The sequence below is a fragment of the Artemia sp. Qi Xiang Cuo genome, chromosome 8, assembly GCF_049724085.1.
Source record: "Artemia sp. Qi Xiang Cuo chromosome 8, ASM4972408v1, whole genome shotgun sequence".
Classification (NCBI taxonomy): Eukaryota; Metazoa; Arthropoda; class Branchiopoda; order Anostraca; family Artemiidae; genus Artemia; species Artemia sp. Qi Xiang Cuo.
Genome location: NC_142801.1, coordinates 53706894 through 53734848, shown reverse-complemented (window position 1 = coordinate 53734848; position 27955 = coordinate 53706894). Strand labels below are relative to the sequence as shown.

The 27955-nt window shown below is 33.4% G+C and overlaps 1 protein-coding gene across 1 annotated transcript in view; it reads right to left on the bottom strand.

The window, feature by feature from the left end:
* Positions 1-26582, bottom strand: part of Mi-2 (chromodomain-helicase-DNA-binding protein Mi-2 homolog) — a 155925-nt gene extending 129343 nt beyond the window's left edge. Inside the window, exons 1-4 of the mRNA XM_089093591.1 lie at positions 26447-26582; positions 21157-21221; positions 2764-2892; positions 1738-1882 (exon numbers count right to left, since the gene is read on the bottom strand). Of these exons, the coding sequence (XP_088949717.1) occupies positions 1738-1882; positions 2764-2892; positions 21157-21221; positions 26447-26480 (373 nt within the window). The 5' untranslated portion in view covers positions 26481-26582. The remainder of the gene's footprint in view (positions 1-1737; positions 1883-2763; positions 2893-21156; positions 21222-26446) is intronic.
* Positions 26583-27955: the final 1373 nt, after the last annotated feature.

Here is a 27955-nt window from a genome sequence, read left to right as displayed (position 1 = left end):
TAAATAACCAAATACCAAATAGTATGCAGAAATGAGTATAAAGAAGTCTTTGCCATATTAGTTTTAATAGCAAATAAGAACTACAAGCACCAACTCAGCTTATTTAAACCCAACTTGGAATTCTCTAAACGTAAACAAATTTTTCTCTAAACGTAAACATGTTTTATGATGGTTTTTAAGATGGGTTAGACCATATCCTTCTATATAAGCTTCATGTCCATATTGTCCTCAGTACGTTACTTTACACCACAAAAAGGCTTTACAAAAATGTTTGACAAATTTGACGACTGACAATTCAGACGAAATATTATTCAATGCAGGAGCTCGTTCGCTCTTTTTTTGCTCTCGTTTGCTCTTTTTGTTGATTGATATTATAGTTACTGTTATTAGTTTATAAATTCAAATTCGACAATTTATTTACATTTCAATAAGCCAAACTACAAACTCTAAGGATCACCATGGAATTCTTTTAGAAGGAACTTTTTTCATCTTCCCTCAAGAGTGCTCCTATCCCTAAAACACACAAACCGAGATTTCACCTTCTTCTTTTTAAGTTGTGGATCAATTTGGTCTTACTGAACCAAGTTTTTTTTTGCCAACTTTTGAACTAAATATTCTTTCTTAAAACACTATAATAGCTGGTTATTTGAATAGCTAAATATCTTCAATTATGGATTTGAGGAAACACTTAATCAGAGTTCCACTCATTCAATCTCCCTAAATATGTTGCTTGATCAAATAAATTTTCTTCCCTGAGCATCCATGTTTTACAAACTAAAAATGGTTGCGAGAAAAAGGCTACCTTTTCTATTAAAAGTCAGCTGATCATTCGTGCGTAAACACTTAAAACGTAAGAGGAAAGCGCTACGTCTGTTGGGTCATTACGAATGAACCAAATAAAGGGTTTCATTCACACAAAGGATTACCTCAGGTCAGGAGTTGCTTAACCATCAAAAGTATAATGGTTTCTGGGCAAAGGGAATGCGTCAAACGTCGTTTTGTATGCAAAGAGGCGTGGCGTGGGTACATGGAGCCATAATTAATTTGTTTGAAAAAAAGTACTTTATGTTTTCAAAGAAAATAACCAGCGAGTGATGATAGTGAAATATCCGCGCACGCATTTTAAATGAAGCCTTTTTTAGTTTCCAAATTCTTATTAGCAGGCACGGCCGTACCCAGAGAGGGGGGGGGGGGTTAAGTGGGCCGTACCCCCCACCCTCGAAATCTTTGTTTGACTCGTAATAACGTAACAAAAATGGATACAAACAAATTTTGTATGTGTTTTTTCATGTTTTTTATGTAACCCCCTCCCCCCCGAAAAAAAATCTTTGAGTAAAACCGCCTCCGAAAAAAATACTGGGTACGGCCTTCTTAGCAGGTAAAATAACCTTTAATAAACAACAAAGGACCTTTCTTAACAAAAGCTCAAGCTGGATAAATCAAACAAATTCACAAGGACACGAACTAAATAATAGGAAAAAGATATTGTTCCCAAGGTTAGAAGCCAATTTAGGCTTCTTCCAAGGAAGATTGAATTTGATTTGCTCATTATTACGATATGTGACATAAGCCTGACTATGTGAATGGGTGATTAGAGCACATACTTTATTTTAATTTTTTATTTTTAATGTGCGGCTATTACTCATACATTAGCACTAAGCTATTATTTAGAATAAGCATATTCTGTTCTTTATTTCATCCTCCGAATATAACTTAAAACCAGCTAAATTTACTCACCATCAGGCACAGGCACAGACACAGCAGGCACAGGGGGAGGAGAAGGTTGGGGAGTGGCTAAGCTCTTCTGACGCCTATTCATCTTTGGCGTCAAAATCTCTTGCATATCAGAGTCAGCACCACCATCATCCTCTCCTTCACTTTCCTATAAATTAAGACACAAATTCAGTATAATCAAAGGTGCGCATAGCTGAAACTTTAGATAGGCAAAATAAATTCCTCCAAGAGATCTGGCACATTCTGGTTCAAAAAAATATTTGCACAATGATTTAAGTGGACATAAGCAGGGTTGAAACCCAAATATACTGTAAAGGGAGCTCATAGTCAATAGAAAGTACCTCAAATGAAACAATGATAGTGTGCCATGAGTGACAGCCCTTTCCACAAGGAGAGGGGGATATAAGCATTCAAGACCGAAGATCCTTCTTCCTGGTAACATACCTGGCCCTATGTTTCAAAGGATTTTTACTTTTAAGAAAGATATGGTATTAACCTTCTCAGACTCCAAACAATGTTGGGAAAACAGAACAGGATAGCACAAACAAGGGATGTTATTCTAATTAAGAGTGACAATTATGTGGTGAATCCTAAACTTGACAAAAATTTATTCAAAGCGTTTCTTTTTTAGCTTTAACAGACTATTCAAAGAAATCGTTTTTCTCTCTTTATTCACAAATAAATTTTGAACTCTATTTGACTCACTTACATTTGTATATTGTAGTGAAAAAAAAAAAATTAAAACACTTGCCTACTAAAAAGTGTAAAACTGATAACCAAGATGTTCAAATCCATTTCCTTAGGTATAAGAACTAAGTTGCCCAATCTCATGGAAGTTCACCGTAAGACATGGTAAAAATAATTTAATATTTAGATGGCGGTTGGAATCCCTCTACCCCAAAATTGTTCAGATGAATTCCCCCACCCCACGGAAAACAATGGCCAGATTTCTACATTACCAACCAATCCTACCTCCCGCACCAAGGGTTTGACGTCTTTGCACTTATGAAGTACATGAGAGGAACTTACATCACTTCCTCTCTTTTTCTTCTTCTTCTTTCTAGTTTTTTTTCTATCTTCTTTCTCTTTGTGCTTCTTGGACTTCTTTTTCTTTTTTGAGCCTCCTTCTTCGGGACGGAATTCATCTTCTTCTTCATCCTAAAGTAACACATTTGTACTTAGAAATAACGGCAAATCATCTTATTTTAGATACAGTAGGCCTACAAATGGAAATATATATAATATATATATATATATATATTTTTCTTTTGTCTTCTTTCACTTTGTGTTCCTTGAACTTCATTGGCAGTATTTCATTAGAACGGCCTACTTCATAAATTTAAATTTTAGCCTGCATTTAGATAAGAATGAAAAAAAAACATTAGAGTGTAAAATCAACAAGTCTCAAACTCAGACGATTTTATTATCAAACGCTATTAACTACTGTCCTTGACATTATTTTTTTAAGTTTTGTGAATAATAAACACGTTTTTTCTAAATAATTTCCTATCAAAGTATGCTAAATTTTAAAACCATTTGTATCAAAATTATAGCTTCTTATCAAAGGCCATTGCTAATTTAAAATCCATGGAAAGATCAATTGCAGATTAAAAGCCTAAATAAAATTGAAGTAGAAAATCATTCCATATTTTAAAATTAACCCTTTATCTCATTGATCTCTCAGCACAGATTCTTTGCTGGGTCAATACTCAAATGGATAACACATACTCAAATGGATAACACATACTCACAGATAAAATTAAAGCTCAACAAGGACCAGGTTAACCCTATCCTGTAAAAAGCGTCTTCGGCATTTCAGTGGAGTTTTTTGTCCTTTTATTTTAACAAAGAGACAACAAATATATCACATCCTTAGGAAACTAATCACAATTTTCTTCTGTGTTTAGTGAAACTAAAGTCTTGTGAAACTGAACACAATGCTCAGTACAATATTTCTCTTCCTCGACATTATTCTTTTTTTAAGTTTTCTTACGGATAAACAAAGTTTTTTTTTTTAATAATTTTCTATCAAAGGATACTAAATTATAAAACCATTTGTATCAATTGTGGCTTCTTATCAAAGGCTATTGTTAATTTAAAATTCATGGTAAGATCAATTGCAGATTATAAGGCTAAATAAAACTGAAGTAGAAAATAATTCCATATTTTAAAATTAGCTTGTTCTTATCTCATTGATCTCTTAGTACAGATCCTTTGCTGTGTCAATACTCAAATGGATAACAAATACTTACAGATGAATCTAAAGCTGAACAAGGAGCAGGGAGCCCAATACTGTAGAAAGCATCCTATGCATTTCTGTGGGTTTTTTTTATAGCAAAAAGACCATAAATATATCACAACCCTAGGCTGTTGGCTACTAATTCACTGGAAAAAAATCTCCATCCCCATGAATGGTCCTCCAAGTTTGACAACCTCCAATAAAATTCCAAAGACTTCAGGTTCTAAGATTTAATTATGCTAAATTACATTAACAAACTCTTTGCTTCCACTTGCTATATCTGTGGGGGATGGTTCCTTGTGAAAAGATGTGAGAGGATGGTTCCATGTGATATACCTGCCAGTGATGACTTCAATGTTTCGTTGAGGAATCTGAGGCGTCCCAGTGTAGACACCCCCTCCCCTCCTCTCTGCTCCAAGTCCCTGTCCATGCCATGCTTGAATGACTCATGGGTTTGAGATTGGATAATTTGATTGCTTAAGAAATTCCAAAGTAGGGCAACATGGTTGGAAAAGAAGTAGTTGTTTTCTCTTGGGTTAGTTGTTTGTTGGGTAATTTTTCAGAAAGTTTCCTTAGGATTCTCTGGTTGGGGTTGATGGGAAGAAGGCTTGATTTAGGATTGGCTTGCAGATACTTGAAAGCTGTGATGACATCGCCCTTTTTTCCTTCAGTAAACAAGGGTTGGAATTTTCAATGCCACCAGTTTTTCATGGTAAGGGAGGGTTCTCAAGTTTTATGGCATTTTGGTTGCATACATTATTTTCCTTGTTTTTTTTTTTTTTTAGAAACAGTATGTCTCATTTTAGGCCAAACTTAATATACAATCCTTAAATCAAAAATTTTACAGTAAAATGAGAATGCAACAAAGGTTACTATCCCTGGGTTTATCAGAAGAGTTCTTTAAAAAGATTATAAACAAATTACATTTGATCTGATAATAATCATTTATGGCCTGACAGTTTATGATGCAGGTGAGAAAATTCTCCCCCAGAAAGTAGAAACTATCCAAAATGATATAATTCACCATATTTTTGGTCTTTGGAGATCAACTAAAACTCGATTTCTATTGGACAGGAGTGGCCCAAACACAATTAACAAGATGTTTTTTTTTCTATTAGAATGTGTTGCAAAAACAGAACGCAATGATTCACATTCATTAAACGAATTGCTAAAGAGGTGAAATTTCAAATTTCATCTGGTTTCATTTCTCCCACTTATCCACCTAATTTGCCTTGGTCAGATTGTTGCATAGTTTGCACCATCAACTAAAGAACTTAAATCCATCCAATATGTAATGAAAAAATTGAATGAACTTAACAGTCTAGTAAATCAATGTTTTGGCAATTGGGCCAAAATTGATGAGAATGTTGCCTCTGAGACTCATTTCCCCTCCACACACATGCTGCCAAAGAAAAACTTGTTGATAGCTTAGATATAATGTCTACCGAAAATTAATGAAAAATATGGCCTCTGATTATATTATTAAGACTATACCCTCTGGCAAATTACCCAAAAGAAGCTTATTTTCATTCTGATTCTAAATGTAAATAATTAAAAAAAACTTCTTCCACAAGCTGTTCAAAGAAAACTAAAGAACTCCATTAAACCAAAAAAGTGCAAAAATAAAATAATCTACCAAGCGTAAAACTACCCCACAAATCAGTATTGATAAATAAATAAAACCCCAAAACGAGCAGAAATTAACATGAGTAGGGCTGACAATCTCTATGCCTTCTCAAGACCAGAACAATACTTAAAAGATATATGCATTAATTCCAATAAATCTCTTAAAGTCTTAATAATTTTCGATTTATTAAAGTTCAAAAAACTAAAACTTTAAATGTTTTTTTTCAGTAAAGTGCAAATTACGTTCTGGTCTTGAGAAGGCATGGGGGTTAACAGCCCTACTCACGTTAATTCCGGCTAATTTTAAAGCAAAACACAATAAGTATATATATGCACAGATTCATTAGTCCAGTAAATATCTAAAAGACAGTCAAGATAGAGCTATGTAAGAACACCCCCCCCCCAAAAAAGCCAAACCTGAAGCAAATATAAAGACGGAACGGAAAACTTAAATATATTGAATTTGGTATATTTTTTGGTTATCAAAAAGTAACCACGTTTATAATGTCTAACAGGATAGCATGGTTGGTACAACAGCAGAGTTTTTATATACAGACAATTTCGACTCTTAGGGGTATAGTAGTCGAATGAAAGTACAAAAAATGCAAGTTCGACTCATAGGGGTATTTTAGGCGAATGAAAGTACCAAAAGTGCATTTAATCCATTGTTTCTCAGCTTTTCCAAGAGGGTGGCTCTTTGAACAGGTCTCAAGGGGGCATACCCTGCGTGAAAGTATGCTTCCAAGGCTATGTGGGTAGGTCAAGCAATGATATATTAGGCGCTTAACCACTTTGATGTTACCCTTGATTAAGGCTTCGATCATGCCCTTAGTAGTAAGCAACATATCACTTAAAACTGCACTGAAATCACAATTAGCAATAAAATGAAGTATAGGCCCATAGTTCGTTTTCGTGACTAATTCTCAATATCAAATTTATCGACATCTCTAAACAATACCGCGTTGTATCCCTGCCCCCCCCCCCTGATACTTCAACAAATTTTTGATTGTTCGTGTAGTTTCATGGCGTTTCTATGTTCTTCCTTTGTGACATTTTTTTTATTCCTACCCCCTTCCTCTTTTCCTGAAATGGATTCCAGTGTATGACTTTGTTTCAAACAATCTGATTTCTCGTGCTGGAAACCAAAATATTTCTTCACACTACATTGTGACCACGTTCGACGGTGTTTTGCTTTAAAAGCTTAAAAATTACATCTGTCGTGGCAACAATTTTCTTTCTAAGTCGGGGTTAAAACATAGACCTAACCTTATTATTAGTAGACTGTAATCCTGTATTGCAACTTTAAACAGGGTAATATTCTATCACCTATCGTTGTGAATTATTTTCCTAAAATAATTTAATTATACAATTAGTAGCAATTTTGATGCGACCACGATCGCCTCCCCCCCCCCCCCTAGAAGGGCTATATTTTTTTTGTTTTACTGCACTTACGGAAGTCTGTATTAACGCATGCTCTTACTACTGTAACTAGACTCGAACCTTTTACATTACGTTCATTCCACAGCTTTTTCCTCCACTGCCGTTTCCTCCTCGAGTATTTCTCACCTCATAGCATAGCATAAGTTTACCCAGTATATTCTAGCTAGTTCTCGACAGTCGCTCCCCTGTTCGAGAGGCAATGCAACCAATTCTGAATGTTCTGAAATGTAAAAATAAACATTTTGTTCCAGTGTATAGTGAAATTTGAATGTGCGTCTGTCACGAGGACTATCGTAAGTAGTGTCTTATATAAGGGTTTCACGAACAAAAGAATATACAGTGCAGTTTGACAACTACACACCTTACCAAGGACAGTCACATATTACTACGAACGATACATGAGTTACCAGAAAGGTTTCTAAGCCAAAACTTTTGATTGTCACATAAGGTATTCAAAAGGATTATTGAGCCTTCTGTAAAAAATACTGGTTTCAGTCATAGGGTAAGAAAATCATGTTTTTCGTATAAATAATGTTTTTTACTAAAGACACATCCAAGCCGCGCATATTTCTGACTAAAATATTGTCAAAGACTAATAACCTCTAGGCTGAAGGTACCTCGTATCATGTATAGAATTGATTGGCGTATGGTGTTAAATCATTTACCAAAAAAAATAACTATTTGCGATAAAGTGTGTAGCCTTTGCGATTTGGACTGTATGAAAGATTTTAATTGTTGATTGAATAATAGGGGTGTGAATGATCCTAATTAGTGATCGGATACTATGAAGGTGGTAAAAAAGGGATAAACTGATTAGCAGTTAAGGTAAGCCCGAAGGGGTTGTTAACTCATAGCTTATTTATTTTGCATTAGAAATAGTATAAATCTATAAGAATAATTAATGATGAAATAATGGTCTTGTGAGTTGACATAGCTTTACTTCACCAATGTGTTTTGTATAATACACAGTTACCATTGAAACGGTGTTGTCAATATAAAATATTGGTCTAAAATTTTACTATACTAAAAAGTTGATACTAATAGAGATGTAGATGTCAAGAAAAGAATTTTAATAATAAAATTCAGAACAAACCTTAGAAATCCTTGCAAATCAAGCAGTGAGAAGAGATGTAGATGTCAAGAAAAGAATTTTAATAGTGAAATTCAGAACAACCCTTAGAAATCCTTGCAAATCAAGTAGTGACTAGCTTGTGAGTTTCAACCCTTTGAAATCGTAAGTACCAATGTGTCTAACCACCGAGGACCTTAGCCACTAAACGTCATCCGTCATCACTGTCCCAGGGACCCCGCCCCCCAACTTTTTTGGCCCCCTCCACCCATTTTTTTAAGTTTTTTTTACTATTTTTTTTAACGTGATGTTTTTTCAACTTTTTTTTACATCTCTTAGAATGACATGTAACACACTTAAAACATAAAAAAATCACATTTAATATTTTCCAAATTCAAAATGAGAATGATATAGAAATGTTAGTCGTGACTTTTACTATTAGAAAAATATTGTTTGTAGTGGCACTTTTTTTTATTGGACTAGATTTTTTTATTTGCACTTCGAAATTATTCAACTTTTTTTTTACGTATCTTAAAATGACATGAAATATGCTTATGGCTCTAACAATTGCACTCTATGCTTGCTCAGAGACACAATGCGGCTTTCCCACTGGTATTTTATGGCGGATTATCGAAACTACCTAGTTTATTGCATGTATTAAATCAGTATTTTTTACGCAGTGGAACGATAAACACATAATTCATATCTTTAAAAAAGTGAAGATGGAGCATTTTAAGAAAGTGTGTTCACATGATAGTGTTATTGTAGCAATTAAGGATGGCAAGAAGAAGTATTTAAACTATGAAATAAGTAAAAGTAGCAGCACTATCGGAAACGTATGCGTGCATTGTCATGACAGTAAGGAATTAAATTTCTTTGGAGTACTGAAAAAATTCAACTCTTATGTTGCTGGTTATGCGAGATCGAGATCTCCAGAGATGATTGCACTCAAAGAGAATGCCAGCATAAAAATATTCGTTGATGATAGAGGACAACTCCTTGCTACTGTTGCTTTTAACACATTACCTACTGATACATCCTATCGTCAGCTTTCGGGTATTAGCATTCAACGGAAGGTCAAAAGAAGAAAGGCCTACTCTTCTACTAATATCATAAACCATATCTTGTCTACGTGCCGAAAGTGTTACCTTTGTAAAAATGATGTTGTAATACACAGTGAAATTGCCGGAAAAATAAAAAGGGCATTGGTAGAAAATATCAATAAGGAACGTAAAGATAAATCGATGAAAAACAAAGAACAAGCAAACGCTACTACCATTGATCAAACAGTTAATTAATCAAATAATAGTCAAGATGGAACGCATATTGAACATGTCGGTGACGCACCAGTAAATACTGTTTATTACTCAAAATGGAATAATGATTATTTTACTGATTACAAGCTAAGAGAAGACAAGAGCTACAATATCAAGGGAGAACATAGTGAACTATTTTATGGAACAGATTCAAAATGTCCAAAGTTGATCATTGATATTAATAATGTATCATAATATATTTTTGTATTAATATTCTCGATGGCATTATTTCATTAAAAATATATTATGCATTACATTGTTTTGTGTTCATTATTTTTAGAGTATGCTAGCATATCCAACGTTTAGAATGTCTATTAAAACATCGGAGATGTAAGAAAACGAATATACATTCATCTATCGTCTGACACACGAGAAAACATTGACAAAATCTAAGTATTAGAGTGAATAAATTGGTTCTACCAACATCTTTGTCAGATACATCGAATAAAATTGACTAAATCTAAATCTAAGTATCAGATTGAATAAATTCTTTATCAACATCCTTTCTCGGATACGTTGGATATAATTGTCAAAATCTTTGTATTAGAGTGGATAAATTCTTTATCAACTTTTCTTTGTCTGATACATCAGATAACATTCACAAAATCTGTGTATTAGAATGAATAAATTCCTTATCATCATCCTTCGTCGGTTACGTCGGATAAAATTGAGAAAATCTAAGTATCAGAGTGAATAAATTCTTTATCAATTTCTTTTTGACATATACGTTTGATAACACTGACCATATCTAAGTAGCATAGTGAATAAATTCTATATCAACTTCTTTGTCGGATACATCAGATAACATTCACAAAATCTAACTATCAGAGTGAATAAATTCTTTATCAACATATTTTGTCAGATATGCTTGATAAAATTGACAAAATCAAAGTATCAGAGTGAATAAATTCTTTATCAATGTCTTTTGACAGACGTTTGATAATACTGACATAATTCAAGTATCGAATTGAACAAATTCTTTATCGATATCATTTGTCGAATACGTCAGATAACGTTGAAAAAATCTATTTATTATAATGAATAAATTCTTTATCATCATCCGTTGTCAGATATGTTTTTTTGAACAAAATGTAAGTAAGTAACAAACTCTTTCTTGAATTCACCTCTTGGATACATAATACAGAAATTTAATTCAGGAAATTATGAAACAAATTGAAAAATTTCTTTATTAACATTCTTTATCGATTGAATTCGCTTTCTGGACATACAATACAGCAATTTCACAAAAACTAAGTATCAGAGTGATTAAATTCTATATCAACATCCATTTCTCGGATACATAGGATACAATTGACTAAATCTAATGTTAGAGTGAATACATTTTTTGTATCAAAATCTTTTGTGAGATATATCGGATAAAATTGACAAATTCTAAGTGTCAGAGTGAATAATTTGTTATCGACATCATTTGTCAGATACATCGGATAAAATTGACAAAATCTAAGTATAAGAGTGAATAAATGCTTTATCAAAATCTCTTCTCAGATATGTCGGATAAAATTGACAAAATCTAAGCATCAGAGTGACTAAATTCTATATCATCATCCTTTTCTCAGCTACATCGGATATAATTGATAAAATCCAACTATAAGAGTGAATAACTGACTTGTCAGAATCATTTCTCGGGTTTATAGGACAAAATTAACAAAATCTAAATATTAGATTGACTAAATTCTATATCAACATCCTTTTCTTTGATAAATAGGATATAATTGATAAAATATAAGGATCAGAGTGAATAAATGCTTTATCAACATCATCTCACAGATATATCGGATAAAAATCACTATATATATACATCAGAGTGATTAATTTATATATCATCATCCTTTTTTCGTTGGTAAATAGAATACAAGAGACTAAATCAAAGAATCAGAGTGTATAAATGCTTTATCAGCATCTTTTGTCAGATCTATAGGATAAAATTGACAAAATCTAAGTGCTAGAGTGAATAAATTTTTTATCAACATTTTTTTCCAGGTACATAGGATAAAAATGACAAAATCTAAGTATAAGAGTGAATAATTTTTATCAACATCCTTTGTCAGATCTACCGGATAAAATTAACAAAATCTAACTATCACAGTGTATAAATGCACTATCAATTCTTTGTCGGTTAGAACTGAGGAAATATAAGTATTGAAGTGAATTAATTCAACATCATCATCCTTTTCTTATATACATAGGATAAAATGGGCGACGTCAAAGTACCAGTTAATACATTTTTTTAACCCACATGCTTTGCCAGATACATCAAATGTAAGTAGATAAATATTGTTATCAGAGTGAATAATTTTTTTTTCTTATCAACATTCTTTGTCGGACACATCGAATAAAATTGACAGAACCTAAATATTAGAGTTATTACATGATTAATCAGCAATCTTTGTCGCATATATAGGATAAAATTGATAAAATCTAAATAGCAAGCTGAATAAATTCTGTATCAACTTTCATTTCTAGAATAACTAGGATAAACTTGACAAAATCTGAGTGTTACAGTGAATAAATTTTTTTATCTACTTCCTTTGCCAGATACATCGGATAAAATTCACAAAATCTAAGTGTCAGAGTAAATAAATTTTTTTCTCATAAACATCCTTTGTCAGATACATCGAATAAAATTGACAAGATCTAAATATCATAGTGAATAAATGCTTTATCAACATCCTTTATCGGATATGTCGGATAAAGTTGACAAAATCTAAGTGCTAGAGTGAATAATTTTTTTTTATCAACATCTTTTGACAGATACATCGGATAAAATTGACAAAATCTAAGTGTCAGAATAAATAATTTTTTATCAACATCATTTGTCAGATAAAATTCTATATCATCATCCTAATCTCGGGTACATAGGATAAAATTTATAAAATCTAAGTATCAGAGTGAATAAATGGTTTATCAGCATCCTTTGTCGGATACGTCGGATAAAATTGACAAAATCTAGTGTTAGAGTGAATAAATTTTTTATCAACATCTTTTGCCAGATACATAGGATAAAAATGACAAAATCTAAGTGTCAGAGTGAATAAATTTTTTTTATCAACATCCTTTGTCAGATACATCGGATAAAATTGAAGAAATCTAAGTGTCAGAGTGAATAATTTTTTTTATCAACATCCTTTGTCAGATACATCGGATAAAATTGACAAAATATAAGTGTCAGAGTGAATAATTTTTTTTATCAACATCCTTTGTCAGATACATCGGATAAAATTGACAAAATCTAATAATCAGAGTGATTATATTCTATATCGACATCCTTTTCTCGGATACATAGGATAAAATTGACGAAATCTAAGTGTTAGAGTGAATAATTTTTTTTATCAACATCCTTTGCCAGATACATCGGATAAAATTGACAAAATCTAAGTGTCAGTGTGAATAATTTTTTTTATCAACATCCTTTGTCAGATACATCGGATAAAATTGACAAAATCTAAGTATCAGATTTAATAAATGCATTAACAACATCCTTTATCGGATATGTCGGATAAAATCGACAAAATCTAAGTATCAGAGTGATTAAATTCTATATCAACATCCTTTTCTCTGACACATAGGATAAAGTTGACAAAATCTAAGTGTTAGAGTGAATAAATTTCTGTATCGACATCCTTTGCCAGATACATCGGATAAAATTGCCTAGATACATCGGTTATGTCGGATAAAATTGACAAAATCTAAGTATCAGAGTGATTAAATTCTATATTAACATCCTTTTCTCGGATACATAGGATAAAATTGACAAAATCTAAGTGTCAGAGTGAATAAATTTTTTTATCAGCATCTTTGTCAGATATATCGGATGAAATTGACAAAATCTAAGTATCAGAGTGAACAAATTCATTTTCAACGTCTTTATCGGATACATCAGATAACATTCATAAAATCCAAGCTATATTTATTTTGACTTTATGCATCGTTACGTTGAATTTAGGTTAGACCGAATATAGATGGCAGAACACCCGCTCAGACACACAGTCATAGTGAGAGAGATACGCAAAAAGTTGGGTTAATTTAAGTTCACTTAGAGTGGCGCGCCATTCTAAGTGAACAAAGGATGTTGATAAAGCATTTATTCACTCTGAAACTTCAATTTTGTCAATTTTATCCAATGTATGTGACAAAACATGTTGATAAGAAAAATTATTCACTCTGATACTTAGATTTTGTCAATTTTATTCGATGTATCTGACAAAAGATATTGATAAAAAATTTAATCACTCTGATACTTAGATTTTGTCGATTTTATCCGACATATCCGACAATGGATGTTGATAAAGCATTTATTCACTCTGATACTTAGATTTTGTCAATTTTATCCGATGTATCTGACAAAGAATGATGATGAAAAAAAAATTAGTCACTCTGACACTTAGATTTTGTCAATTTTATCCGAAGTATCTGTCAAATGATGTTGATAAAAAAAAATTATTCACTCTAATACTTAGATTTTGTCAATTTTATCCTATGTATCCGGGAAAAGGATGTTGATGTAGAATTTAATCGCTCTGATACTTAGGTTTTGTCAATTTTATCCGACATATCCGATAAAGGATGTTGATAAAGCATTTATTCACTCTGGTATTTAGACCTTGTCAATTTTATCTGATGTATCTGGCAAAGGATGTTGATAAAAAAAAATTATTCACTCTAACACTTAGATTTTGTCAATTTTATCCTATGTATCCGAGAAAAGGATGTTGATATAGAATTTAATCACTCTCATACTTAGATTTTGTCAATTTTATCCGACATATCTGATAAAGGATGTTGTTAAAGCATTTATTCACTCTGATACTTAGATTTTGTCAATTTTATCCGATGTATCTAACAAAGGATGTTGAAAAAAAAATTATTCACTCCGACACTTAGATTTTTTCAATTTTATCCAATGTATCTGGCAAAAGATGTTGATAAAAAAAATTTATTTACTCTAACATTTAGATTTCGTCAATTTAACCTATGTATCCGAGTAAAGGATGTTGATATAGAATATAATCACTCTGATTCTTAGATTTTGTCAATTTTACCCGACAAAGGATTTTGATAAAGCATTTATTCACTCTGGTACTTAGATTTTGTCAATTTTATCCAATGTATCTGACAAAGGATGTTGATAAAAAAATTACTCACTCTGACACTTAGATTCTGTGAATTTTATCTGGTGTATCTGACAAAGGATCTTGATAAAAAAAATTATTCACTCTTATACTTTGATTTTGTAATTTTTATCCTATGTATCTGGCAAAAAATGTTGATAAAAAAATCTATTCACTCTAACACTTAGATTTGGCCAATTTTATCCGACATATCCGACAAAGGATGCTGATAAAGCATTTATTCACTATGATATTTAGATTTTATCCATTTTATCCTATGTACCCGAGAAAAGGATGATGATATAGAATTTAATCACTCTGATATTTAGATTTTGTCAATTTTATCTGATGTATCTGACAAAAGATGTTGATAAAAAAAATTATTCCCTCTAACAATTATATTTTGTCAATTTTATCCTATAAATCCGAGAAATGGATGTTGATATAGAATTTAATCACTCTTGATACTTAAATTTTGTGAAATTGCTGTATTGTCTGTCCAGGAGGCGAATTCAATCGATAAAGAATGTTAATACAGAATTTGTTCAATTTTTTAGATAATTTTTCGGTAGTGTCGATGATCCGCCATAAAGTACCAGTGGCAAAGCCACATCGTGTCTCTGAGCAAGCATAGAGTACAATTGTTAGAGCCATAAGCATATTTCATGTAATTTTAAGATATGAAAAAAAAAAGTTGAATAATTTCGAAGTCCAAATAAAAAAATTTAGTCCAATAAAAAAAAGTACTACTACAAACAATATTTTCCTAATAGTAAAAGTAACAACTAACATTTCTATACCATTCTCATTTTGAATTTGGAAAATATTAAATGTGATTTTTTTTTTATGTTTTAAGCATGTTACATGTCATTCTAAGAGATGTAAAAAAAGTTGAAAAAATATATCATGTTAAAAAAAAAATAATAAAACAAATGTTATAAAAAAATGGGGGGAGGGGGGCCAAAAAGTTGGGGGGAGGGGTCCATTGGAGGTTGGGGATAAAGAACTTTTGGAGGCTGAGGTCCCTGGTGGTTAGGGTCATTGGTGTTTATGATCCTTGACAGTTCACTCATACGTAAGTAAGTAAGTAAGTTTATTTGTAACCCGCAATATAAAATAAATTTGGAGTAAAAAAAAAGAAAAAACAAAATAATATTATCCACAAGGACATAATAAGGAAACACACAACATAAATAACTTAACAATATCCATAGAATCACTAATCTGGAAAAAAATAATTGGGGGGGGTCACTGGCACATATCTTCCTTAGAGTATTGGTCCTCAGATCCTTGGCGATTTTGTCAAGCAGCAATAGAGGTTCGATAAGTCCAAAATGAGACATAATCTTGTGATTTCTGTACCACCTTGGCAAATATAGCAGGAATTTACAAGATTTAATATAGCCTCTCCTTAGCTGAAGACGGTGCTTTTTGCGCATTAGAGGCTGCAAACCGGAAAGAAAAAGAATTGCAGGAGAACAAAAACTATGGTAAAGTTTACATAAGCCGCGGCTGTACCTCCCTCTATTAGGCGAGATTTTACCATATGAGAATCGAATGCACTGCAGAGCACTAGCAACCAGAGACGAGCATGTAGTCGAGAGTGTATCAGAAGAAGTAATCCCAAGCCATTTCAACTTTGAGACACACTTGAGTAGCATTGTACCCGCATGTAAAGAAGTAGTAGGGTTAGAAGTATTAAAGTAACGGAATTGACATTATCAAGCAATTACGGAAAACCCAATCATACTTAAAGTACTAATAAGAATATCTTGGGTTCTTTTTGAGGCCTGACCTAGGGGGACTAGGAAACAGTACGTTATCAGTATAAGCAATGTGACTAACAGCAGCATTTTCTAAAAACACAGTAGGAGACAGCATTCACAAACAGTCCACAGCCACAGTTTTAAAATATATGGAGACAGCACACCACCTTGCCTGACTCCTTTCTTTAGAGAGATAAATTTGAATATATCAGACATCCATTTTAACCGAACCAAAGAAATAGAATACAAAAACTGAAGACCTTTTACTCCAGAAGAACTAAGTTCTGCTTTAACTAAGCAGCGAAGCGTTTGCAAATGTACATCGTTGTCAAAAGCGCCCGAGATATCAACCAAGCAAAAATAATGTGGCCTTTTATGCATTTTTGCCGTGACTAGCAACTGACCAAGTATACGTTAAGACAGAGAACAACCAAAACCGTCTCTGAACCAACTTAATAATAAGCAGAAATCACATTTAGTGAAAACTTCAGGCAATACGACATACTCGAACAGCTTGCTGATGAAGCAGGAAACTGTAATTGGTCGATAACTGGAACACTGGTCTGCGTCCTTTCCCTTTTTTAGAGTTTATTCTGCAATTTCCGAAAAAAAAAACTATCTGGAACTAACGACTGGCATAAACACATCTGGAGTAGCAGCTGAATGTGTGTTCACAATAATGGACACTTAATGGTGAAATAATTGTAACACAGACCATCCATATCAGGAGCACTTGATTTCTTAACATCCCGATAAATATCACCACTTAAAAGCCCCTTAAAAGCCCGATAGATATCACCACTAGATATTGACAATATATGGACTTGCCGTAGAACTCGAGGAACAGTATTATGCAATAAGGTGGAAATTATGGACTGGATAGAATGATTAAATGTAGAAAAAACACGAGTAAAATGAGCAACAAAATCACTGATTTTGATAATCGAAACGGTAGCAGACACACACTTGCTGCTATTAATTACATTAGACAAAGACTTCCGATCCGAGGGGGCCATCCAAACCATTCAGGCGGGCTTGACGCAAAGAAGATCTAAACTGATGTTTCGAATTTTGCTTAATTTTAAATACTTCACCAGACTTGGGCCGATCACCAGTATTCCGAAAGCGAAGCCAAAACTTCGCGTGTTGCTTATCTTTTTCCCATCTGGGCACACATTCCATAACGGTTTTCTGGTGCCAAATTTAAAACGTTCAACAGGAACTGAAACTGAAGCAGCTGACTTCAACCAAGGCACGATCTGGTATTAGTAACAATTTAAATCAATCTTAGCTGTCAGTGATCTTACAGAGGTTTGTAAAAGGTGAAAAGGCACTTTCAGGCTTGATAATAACGAGCAAAGAACATACAAATAAACTTCAGGATTTACTCGTTTCCAATTTGGCTTATCAAACCATTTATATACACCTCCTTCTTGATTTGCAAGGATTTCTAAGGGTTGTTCTGAATTTCATTATTAAAATTCTTTTCTTGACATCTACATCTCTATTAGTATCAACTTTTTAGTATACTATAATGTTAGACCATATCTTATATTGACAACACTCTTCAAACGGTACTTGTGTATTATACAGAACACATTGGGGAAGTAAAGGTAGGTCAACTCACAAAACCATTTTATCATCGTTAACCATTCCCATAGATTGATGCTATTCCAAATTTATAATAAATCAGCTATGAGTTAACACCCCCTTCGGGGTTATATTAACTGCTAATCAGTTTAACCCTTTTTTACCACATTCATACGATCCGATCAATAATTAGGATCATTCACACCCCTATTATTCAATCAACAATTAAGATCGTTCATACAGTCCAATTCGCAAAGGCTATACCCTTTATCGCAAATAGTTATTTTTTTTGGTAAATGATTTAACACCATATGCCAATCAATTCTATACATGATGCGAGGTACCTTCAGCCTAGAGCTTATTACTGTTTGACAATTTTTGAGTCGGAAACTTGCGCGGCTTGGATATGTCTTTAGTAAAAAACATTATTTATACGAAAACATGATTTTCTTACCCTATGACTGAAACCAGTATTTTTTACAGAAGGCTCAATAAACCTTTTGAATACCTTATGTGACAATCAAAAGTTTTGGCTTAGAAACCTGTCTGGTAACTCATGTATCGTTCGTAGTAATATGTGACTGTCCTTGGTAAGGTGTGTAATTGTCAAACTGCACTGTATATTCTTGTGTTCATGAAACCTTTATATAAGACACTACTTTCGTCGTTTAACCGATATTAATATCGGGAAAACGCGGACAAAAGACGCTTGACAGCTTTGTCATTTCAAAGTCTCGCAGAAAGGAGTGTGTAACTGTAACTGCAAGTAGCTCTTCAATTAGTTCTGTTGGAAGAGGGTAATCCACCCTCTGAATCTTAATAATGGCACTAGAACATCTGATTTCCAATCCAATGAGCCCATTCCAGAGTTTTTAAGATCCCCGTTTCTATATATACCTTATATACCCCCAGGGCATAACTTCTAACGCTTGCCCTGAGAACTGTGGGGGCGGGGGTGTCATTCTCAAAGACATAATTTCCGGACCTTTCTATTACGTTGAACAAAATGGCTATCTCAAAATTGTGTTTGGGAAAATAGTGGGCTTGGGAGGGGGGTTAATTGCCCTTCAATTACTTTTGACTATTAAAATTGGCACTAGCCCTTTCAGTTTCCAGTCGAATGAGACTTTTCCGAAGTTTCTACAACAACAAATGGCCATCTCAAAATTTCTATCAGATGCATTTCGGGAAAACACAATGTGTGCATTAGGGGGGGGGGTATCCACCCTCTAATCACTCTGAATCTCAAAAAGGGCACTAAACATTCTGATTAGCAATCCTGTGAGCCCCCTCCGAAGTTTATAGAATCACCCTTTCTAAACTTTATAAAGCCCCCAGACATAACTTAAAACGCTTGACCTGAGAGCTGGGGGGTTGTCATCTTCAAATACATAATTTTGGGACCTTTCAACTATGTTGAACAAAATGGCTATCTCAAAATTTTGATTGAATGGCTTTGGGGGAATGCTGGGCATTGGAGGGAGGTTAATTGCACTCCAATCACTTTCAACTATTAAAAAGGGCACTAGAAGTTTCAATTTCAAATCGAATGAGCCCTTTTCAGAGTTTCTACAACAAGTCTTTCAATATAAAGTGCCCTGGCCTAAGACCAAAAAATAAATGAATAATACATTGTGCACACATTTTTCTTTACTTAGGCAGCGCTATTGCGATGCCTATGAAACCTTAAATGCACTGCAGCATAACTTACAATCCTTGCCCCCAGGCTCCGGTTGTTTGTATCAACCCCAAAATCCTTGTTATATGATCTACGGACTATTTTGAATAAAATGACTGTCTCTTTTTTTTTATTTGATGTATTCCAGGAAAACACGACGTGTTGGAAGGGGGGGGGGGATATCTGCCCTCTGATCACTTTGACTCTTAAGAAGGCCACTAGAAATTCAGACTACCAATCCAATGAGTCCCCTCCAAAGTACATACAACCAACGCTTTCTATAAAAACCTTATATCCCCCAAGGGCATAACTTACAACCCTTGTCCTGAGGGTCGTGGGGTGGGTGTCATCTTCAAATACAATTTCCAAACTTTTCAACTACATTGAAAGCATTATAGCCTATCAAAATTTTGATCAGGAGTGTTTGGGGAAATGATGGGCGGGGGGGGGGGGGGCATTCACCCTCCAATCACTTTTGGCTATTAATAAAGGCACTAGCCCTTTCAATTTCCAATCAAATAAGCCCTTTTTGGAGTTTCTACAACAACTAAGTGCCCTGGTCTAAGACAAACAAACAAAGATAATAAGCTAGATGACACAATTGAAACAATGGATATGAATAAGATACAAAAAATACTGCCAATATTGAAATTATTGTTACTTGTATTTTAAATAACAATTATTTTCTTGTCGTAAACTCATTTGTAAAAATTGTCTTCAACTTTATTATGAGCATTATGGCAAAATACACATTTCTTATGTAAAAAAAAAATGCCAACATTGTTCTTTACTTTGGCAGCGCTATTGCGCTGTCTATGATATTAAACTAATAGCTTCTACCCTCAAAATCAAATTACATTACAAGCGCAAAGGTGTTGTGCAATTATTAGCCGATATAATTGCAAAATATGCTTTCAAGTATAATAACACATTTGGGAGGTCATACCCCCAGGGACAAATCTCAATAGCAGATCCTAGAGGCTGAAATGAAAAGCCCTTCAATGTGCCCCTCTTTCCTTCTAAAAGTCATTCTTAAATATAATGTAGGAACACAGCAAGTGCTACTGGTCCAAAGCTATTGCTTGTTCCAGTTACCCAACACAATGGGTTTTACTGCCTCCTCCAAATACTGCATATTTTACAAGATTACTAAACTATTCATCACTGCCTATTTTGAGTGGAACTTGCTCTCAGGACAGCATAAACAAGATTAACTACAGCAACATAAACTATTTCAATTCTAACATGTCTATGCCCAACACCCACAACTTGGTCTGATATCTAAATGCATTAAGGCAGAAAGGATTACAACCTCTTCAGAGTTATAGCTAAATAGAACCCTTGTACTTAGCCAATACAGCCTGAGAAATCAGAAAATAGCTAAATATTGCAAGCTAATCTAACCTACAACAAATAAAAAAGGGGTTTTATTACTTTTTTGAGTCTTTGTTGCTTTTTTCTTTTTATACTCTTTTCCAAAATAGAACAAAAAGTAGTAATAATCATAACTTAAAAAAAAAATAAAGCAAAAAAAAATATATAATTATACACATTTAAGAAAAAACTGACCTTTTCTATATGGTCTGAATCATCCATTCTAGATGAATCACCAACATCATCTTCATTTTCATATTCTGAAATGGAAATATTGCATTAAGATAATGAACAACTATAAACCAGGCACTCTAAAAGAAGACAAATAATTACCATTGTAGTCACTTCAAGGTTTTATTTAAATCTAAGACAACTAATTATGGGTTCAATTAGAAAAAAAAAATCAAAATTGGTCACTACAATTTGTAATCTAATACAAATTCTACTAATTAAACAATAGGTTTATACTAGCAAAAGAAGTGGCTTCACTGGAGGTTGCTTTTTTCAGCTTTTGAAAGCTCTACTCACATAGCTCAGTTACTTTCCAAGGTAGAAAAACAAATACAAACAACAAAAGGTTGCCGAAATAGAAAAACATTCCTTATTTGAAATTTTTCCATACCTTTTCAACCAAAATTTATACAGGTTGCACTTGCATCCAGAAGATGGTCACATCTGAAAAGCAGTGTCTCATACTGCTGTGTGTCAGTGAATTAAAATGCAAAATGCAATTAAATCCTTTTTGCTAGAACTTCCTTCTCCAGACACCACTACACAAATTTAACATGAAGGTTGACAGGAAACTCCATAAAATATTTCAGCATGTGAAGTGACACATGGGTTTTTATGCTTTTTTAGTGGAACTTTGAAAAAAAATATACAATTCAATTCTTCAATCAAAAATCAAGTCTGATTATTGAATAAATTTTCAATAAATTTTATAATATAAAATTTAAACTTTTATGGATAGATCTACTGCAAAAATGATGCTCAAAGAAAGTGGTATCAGTCAAATAACTCTTGATTTATAAGGTTTTAATTAATTAGGAAAAGTGTCTTTACAAATAAAATCCTATTATGGCTTTAAATCCCGCTCAATCATTGGAATTGTGTTTTCAAAACCTAGAGGAACAAAAAATAGACTCAAACCAAAATTAAGGAAAACAATCTTTTCCTAAAATTATAATAAAACATGTTTTCTATGCAATTTTGTATGCTTTATGAACAGGGAAGTAATAGAGATGAGAGCCACAACAGCAACATCTTAAGAAATCAAAAAAAGAAATCTTGGGTGTATTTCTCTCAAGTTATCAGAAGAAAACCCAACCAATCATGCACCAAACCATTCTCTGGATCACGCTGTGGTGTTTTTTTGTGGATGGTGAAGACCTCCCTCCACAAGAGTGCAGACGGTCTTGTATTGTAATTTTCTTTTGTTTGCACTAAAGCTTGTTCAAATGGGCAATGCACAGAACCACCCCCCTTAAAGAAATCCCCCCAGGCCCTACCCTGAATACCAAAAAGTCCCACAATTGCCCCATCTTGGCTGGTTAAGTCTCTCTCAAAGCTCACATGATGAGTGAAATTAAATAGATAAGACAAGAACAGAGGTGGGGGTGTATGTTAATATCCATGATGAAAAAGAAAATTATGTTCAAGAGGTCCTTTCAAGGAGCTCCAAAAAAGGAAAAAAATCCCAATAAAAAACAACACCCTCCTCTTGCACCAGCCCCGCTCTTCCCAAGCCTTGGAGCATACATAAAAATATCTCTTGAAACCCCCTTTGAGATAAATAAGATAACTATAATAACAGTTGCAATTTTCAAATTGTTAAAATCAATGTTTTCATTAAACATCGACTGTGATGGATCTTTGCTAATAGCTCTCCAGGATTCTAAATCAGCAGAGATACTACTTAACTTAAAACACTTCTTAGCATCCCAATAAAGTCTGCTCTCTGGACCCCAACCCCAACCCAACTAAAATGGTTGTATATAACATTCCTCCAGGAATACCAAATCAGGAGCTAAAGGGCTCTCTGAAAGAACTGACAACCCAATCCTGGTTGCAGATGTCATCCAACTGGGCAAACCAGATGCTAATGGCCAAAAGTCAAGCAGGTCTTTCCTATTCACACTTAGAGAAAAAAGCAATATCACAGGTCAGATATTCCTCTTTTGACAAATAAAACCACACAAGCCTTACAAGCCAAAACCAATCCAATGCCAAAAATGTCTAAAACTGGGACACTCACCCAACAAATGCAGTGAAATCTTACAAGCCTGCAGTAAATGTATGAGTTCCCACCCCAAAGAAATGCTAAATTGCAAATATGATCAGCCAACATGCATATATTGCAAAGCCCCCTTGATCCTTCCAATAAAACATTATGCCCTGCATATAAAAAACAAGCATTGCTCCAAATAGCTGAAGAGAAAGCTATATCTTATCCATTTGCAGCTCTGGAAGCAAATGCAGCCCAATCACCCCAAACTAAACACCCTTTATGAATCCACCCAATACTAACACTCACAGAACATCCAATCCCATTCTACCCAAAGCAACTAGCACCCTCCCCCCCCCCCACAAGATTCTTTCCTCATAACAACCCAGCTCACAATCCTACCAAAGATAAACTAATATCTTTTATGAATAAAAATTATATTGATATTGCTTGCCTTCAGGAAAGCCACTTGACCAAAACCAACAAATAAAGTCCCTGGGATATACTATCTTGAGAAAGGATAGGTCATCAGATAGAAAAGGTGAAGGTGTAGCTTTAATAATAAGTAATTTTGTGGAATTAATTTTTCTAATTTTTTGATGATGTTGATACAGTTGGAATTAATGTTTGGCTGAATAACACCAAAACTTAAATACTAAGCTCTATAACCCCAATAGCCAAACTACAGATGCTATGGATTTCTTCAGTTACCTAAGCAATTCTTATCTACTAAAAAATATAATTATTTGTGGAGATTTTAATGTCCACAGCCTTTTGTGGGGGGGGGGGGGAGAAGCCAACATTCAATGAACTAAGTTCATTGAACGTTTGATCTCAGATAATACTGAATTAGCAATCACTACCCCTCCAAATTTAAATACATAATTTAAACCCAAAAGTGGTTAATTTTCCACAATTGACCTACAAATTGTGTCAATAAATATTTTGAATAGGAATTGAGAAAAATTGTATATATTACTTAATAGCTAAAAATATAACCTATGCATCAATATAGTTATTATTAAAATTATTAGTTAAGTTGACTTACCTAGAAGTACCTCTTTTTGGGAATACCAATTATCCTATTTTCATGTATATATCCTTTCAGTGTTTCAGCTTTATTTAGCTTACATATTAACAGAAAGCTTATGGTTTTCTGAATCTAAAAATGCAACTTTTATTGCTTGATATTTATTCTATAAATCACATATATTAAATATAATTTTTTCTTTTCAAAACAGAGACCACATTCTGAATTTATGATGATGAATTATTGGTAAAATTTCACCAAGAAGGCAGATAAAAGGTGGGGATCTTGTTACTACACTCATATTGTATCATGCTGTAGTAAAATATGGACAGTCCAAAAACCCATCTCTATTTTTCCAGAATGTCAGAGAAAAGTTTTTTTTCCTGAAAAGAGGACTTTTACCCTAGTGATTAGTAGGTCTATATGTGGAAAGAACATTCAAATAAGAATTTAGTGGTATTTTTATGTTTGGATTGCTAATTAATTGAGAGATCCAAAAATTTACTATTGAAACTCAACTAACTCAACTAGGCTACTTTCTAAGATAGCAAAAGGGAGGATTTCTAGCTAGAATTTAGAGTTTTGTCAAAAATGTACTCTCTGATCTAATTTCTTAAGACTTTTCTTTTTTAAAAACATTAAAATTGACTGCTCTGATTAGTAGTTTACAGATTTTGAAATGAATATCAAGTCTTTTGTTAATGTCTTATTGGGCTGAAAATTGGTTAATTTATTTCATATAAAAAAAAATATATATTATTTGATCCATTTGTCAAAACTCTATCTGACTAGAATAATTGATAAATTTGTAGTTGGATATATAATTTAGCTAGGATGAAAGTGAAAATGTCATTTGATGCCTTTTTTGCTCTTTCATAATTTAGTAATTGCTTCTGGGTCTAATTGCATCTTGAGCCCTTAAAGTGACCCCAAAGGTATTTCATTTATGTAACATAAAGGTATTTCAAATTTTGTATAGTTCATGGTAAATTTGTGGTGGGCCATATAATTTAGCTAGGATGAAAGTGAAAACATCATTTGATGCCTTTTTTATGCTCTTTTATATTTCATATAAAATACCTTTTGGGGCACCTTTAAGGGCTCGAGATACAATTAGCCACATAAGCAATTATTGAATTATGAAATGGGTACAATTCTACTTTAGCTACTTTTGGAAAGGGGTTAAGTTAGGAAAATGAAACTTTCAGGGATGGGTCTACAGGCTAAAATATGGGTCAATATAAACAAAATCATATTATTGAGTTAGGACTGAAGTGAATACACCATTCGATGTCTTTTTTTATGCTGATTATGAATATAATAAGCATTTCTATCGGAAATTAGTTTAAGCCCCCCACCCCCTATTTAGTCCAATTAAGGGTTAGGTTAGGTATATGCGAGCTAGGGGGGGGGGGTGAAATTCATTTCCCATAGAAATGCTTATTATATTCGTAATCAGCATAAAAAAAGGCATTGAATGGTGTATTCACTATAGTCCTAACTCAATAATATGATTTCGTATATATTGACCAAAATATGTCCCAAGAAGGTATTTCTAAGTAACTACCTCTACTCCTTCTTGCTCTAGAGGGTCCTGACCTTTGAAAATCTTTGTATTATAAAAGTGTGAAATGTTGCACAATAGGCTAGATCTTCTGCTTAAATGAAGTTCAACAAACTTGTTTTCAGCTTCACAACTTTGCTCAATCCCAATTTATAAGGTTTTAAAGATTTGCAAATACATTTCCGAAATTTTGAAAAAAACATTGATATGGCTTCAAGTTCTATTCAAATAACAGGAATCGCTTTTTCAAAACTAAAGCCAGAGATGAAGAAACAGATAGCCTAGGCTAACTGAAAATTAAGGTACAATGTTGTATTGTCAAAATTTCAATACCTGTCATGTAGGCAAATTTCAGGACCCTCTAAAGGGAGAAGGAGTGGAGGTTAGTACTTCAAAAAATCTTCCCAGAACATACAGTAGGCCTAGCCTGTACACCCATCCCTTAAAGTTTGATTTTCCTAACCTAACCCCTTTCCAAAATAGCCAAAAGTAGCTAGAGTAGAACTTTACCCCTATTTCTAACTAGCACAACTCTAACTTTCAACATCATATCTAAAATTAGTCCTCCTGATAGGCTATTTTGATTGATGCTGTCAATGTTCATCCTTCCTTCTGCTAAAAGATATTTAAATACTTCAGAAATAACTTTTAAGAGTTAATGGCTTACCTTCATAAGCATTATCAACAGCTCGTGCGGCCATTATTCAGACTATGCTTCAATATATTAGTATCAGAAGATTGATTTCCAAACTTTTGTTTACAGCATTCGTTCTTTCTTCAATAAAGATTAACGGTCACAAAAAGTGTTTCAGATTTTCCTTTACAATCTGCGAAATCCCGGTGTTTTTCGATAGGAATTCGATAGACGGCTTTTGGGATTCGGTAGAGCTTTTGGTAGGACTGTTTTTCATTTTGTGTTATATTTTGAAAGTTTTGAGCAACTTGTCAATAAAACACTATATTATAATAGCTCAGAGAACAGATAAATGAGTCAGATGTGATTTCGGAGAAAAATACTGATTTTGTCTGTCGATTTTTGTCAAATTTGACTCAGTTTTTAAGAAAACTTTAGAAGCAGTAGAAGTTGAAAAAATAGTGAAATTCTTTTAATTTTGTTACTGTAAGACTTCTTATAGCCTTATGGTACCTTATAGAATCGATCTAGAGTTAATCTCCGTGCTTTCAATACAGCTTAACGCAATCGATTGCATCTGATCTTCATAACTGACAGCCAATGAAATCCATTTTCTTTTAAGGAGAATGCTTTTCGTCATGGTTGCAGACGCAGGAGGTACAGCCTAGTTAAGAGCAAACCACTGCCCACGCTAACCAACAGTTTAAAACATGCTTTGAAAAATCTGTCTGGTGAAAAAAATTGTAGTTAAATGATGATTCAAGAAGTGTAATTATTCTTTCTTCAATTTTTATATTAAGAGTATATTACGAAAACAAATTTAGGGGAATTTGCATAAAGAGCCTAAAACCCTGTTGAAGAAAGTGCCAGGTTGCCATAAAAGCACACAATTGGAATAATACGATCGAAAACCAAAATCGGGGAAATTATAGTCCCCACATTAAACAACAAGTAAAATAACTTTTTGTATGGAAAGCACTGATACGTCTCTTTTTTTAACCAATGCTGCTAAAATCAGAACAGTCGTTTTAGATTATTTGCAGGGGGCCAATTTAAAAGAAATCCTCTTCTATAGTTTTTTCTTTAAAAAAAGAGATTATACAACAGCAAAATAGTTTTACCTACCTTCTTTGCCACCAAACATCAAATCCAAGAAAATGGAAATTGTAAGATAGTCAATTTATTTTTTATATTCTAAAACTCTAAACAAAAGTTTTTGACCCCCCCCCCCCCCAACATCTAAAAAAAACGTAGCAGAATGGTGTTTTCTACCATTCTGCAGTAAAAAACATCAATTTTATCCGAAAGGGGGCCAAAATCATGAAGAATAGGAATTCTAGGATAGCCAATCAAGTTTACATGGTCTAAAACCTGTCCGGAAGGTTTTAAGCCCCTATTTTCATAAAAAAAAATGTCAAAGTGGTGCTCTCTTTCACTTTGCATTGCGATATCTCAATTTTTACCCAAAGAGTGTAAAAATGCCAGGGAATAAAAATTCTAAAATAGCCTATTGACATTTTAGGGTATAAAAACCCAAACATG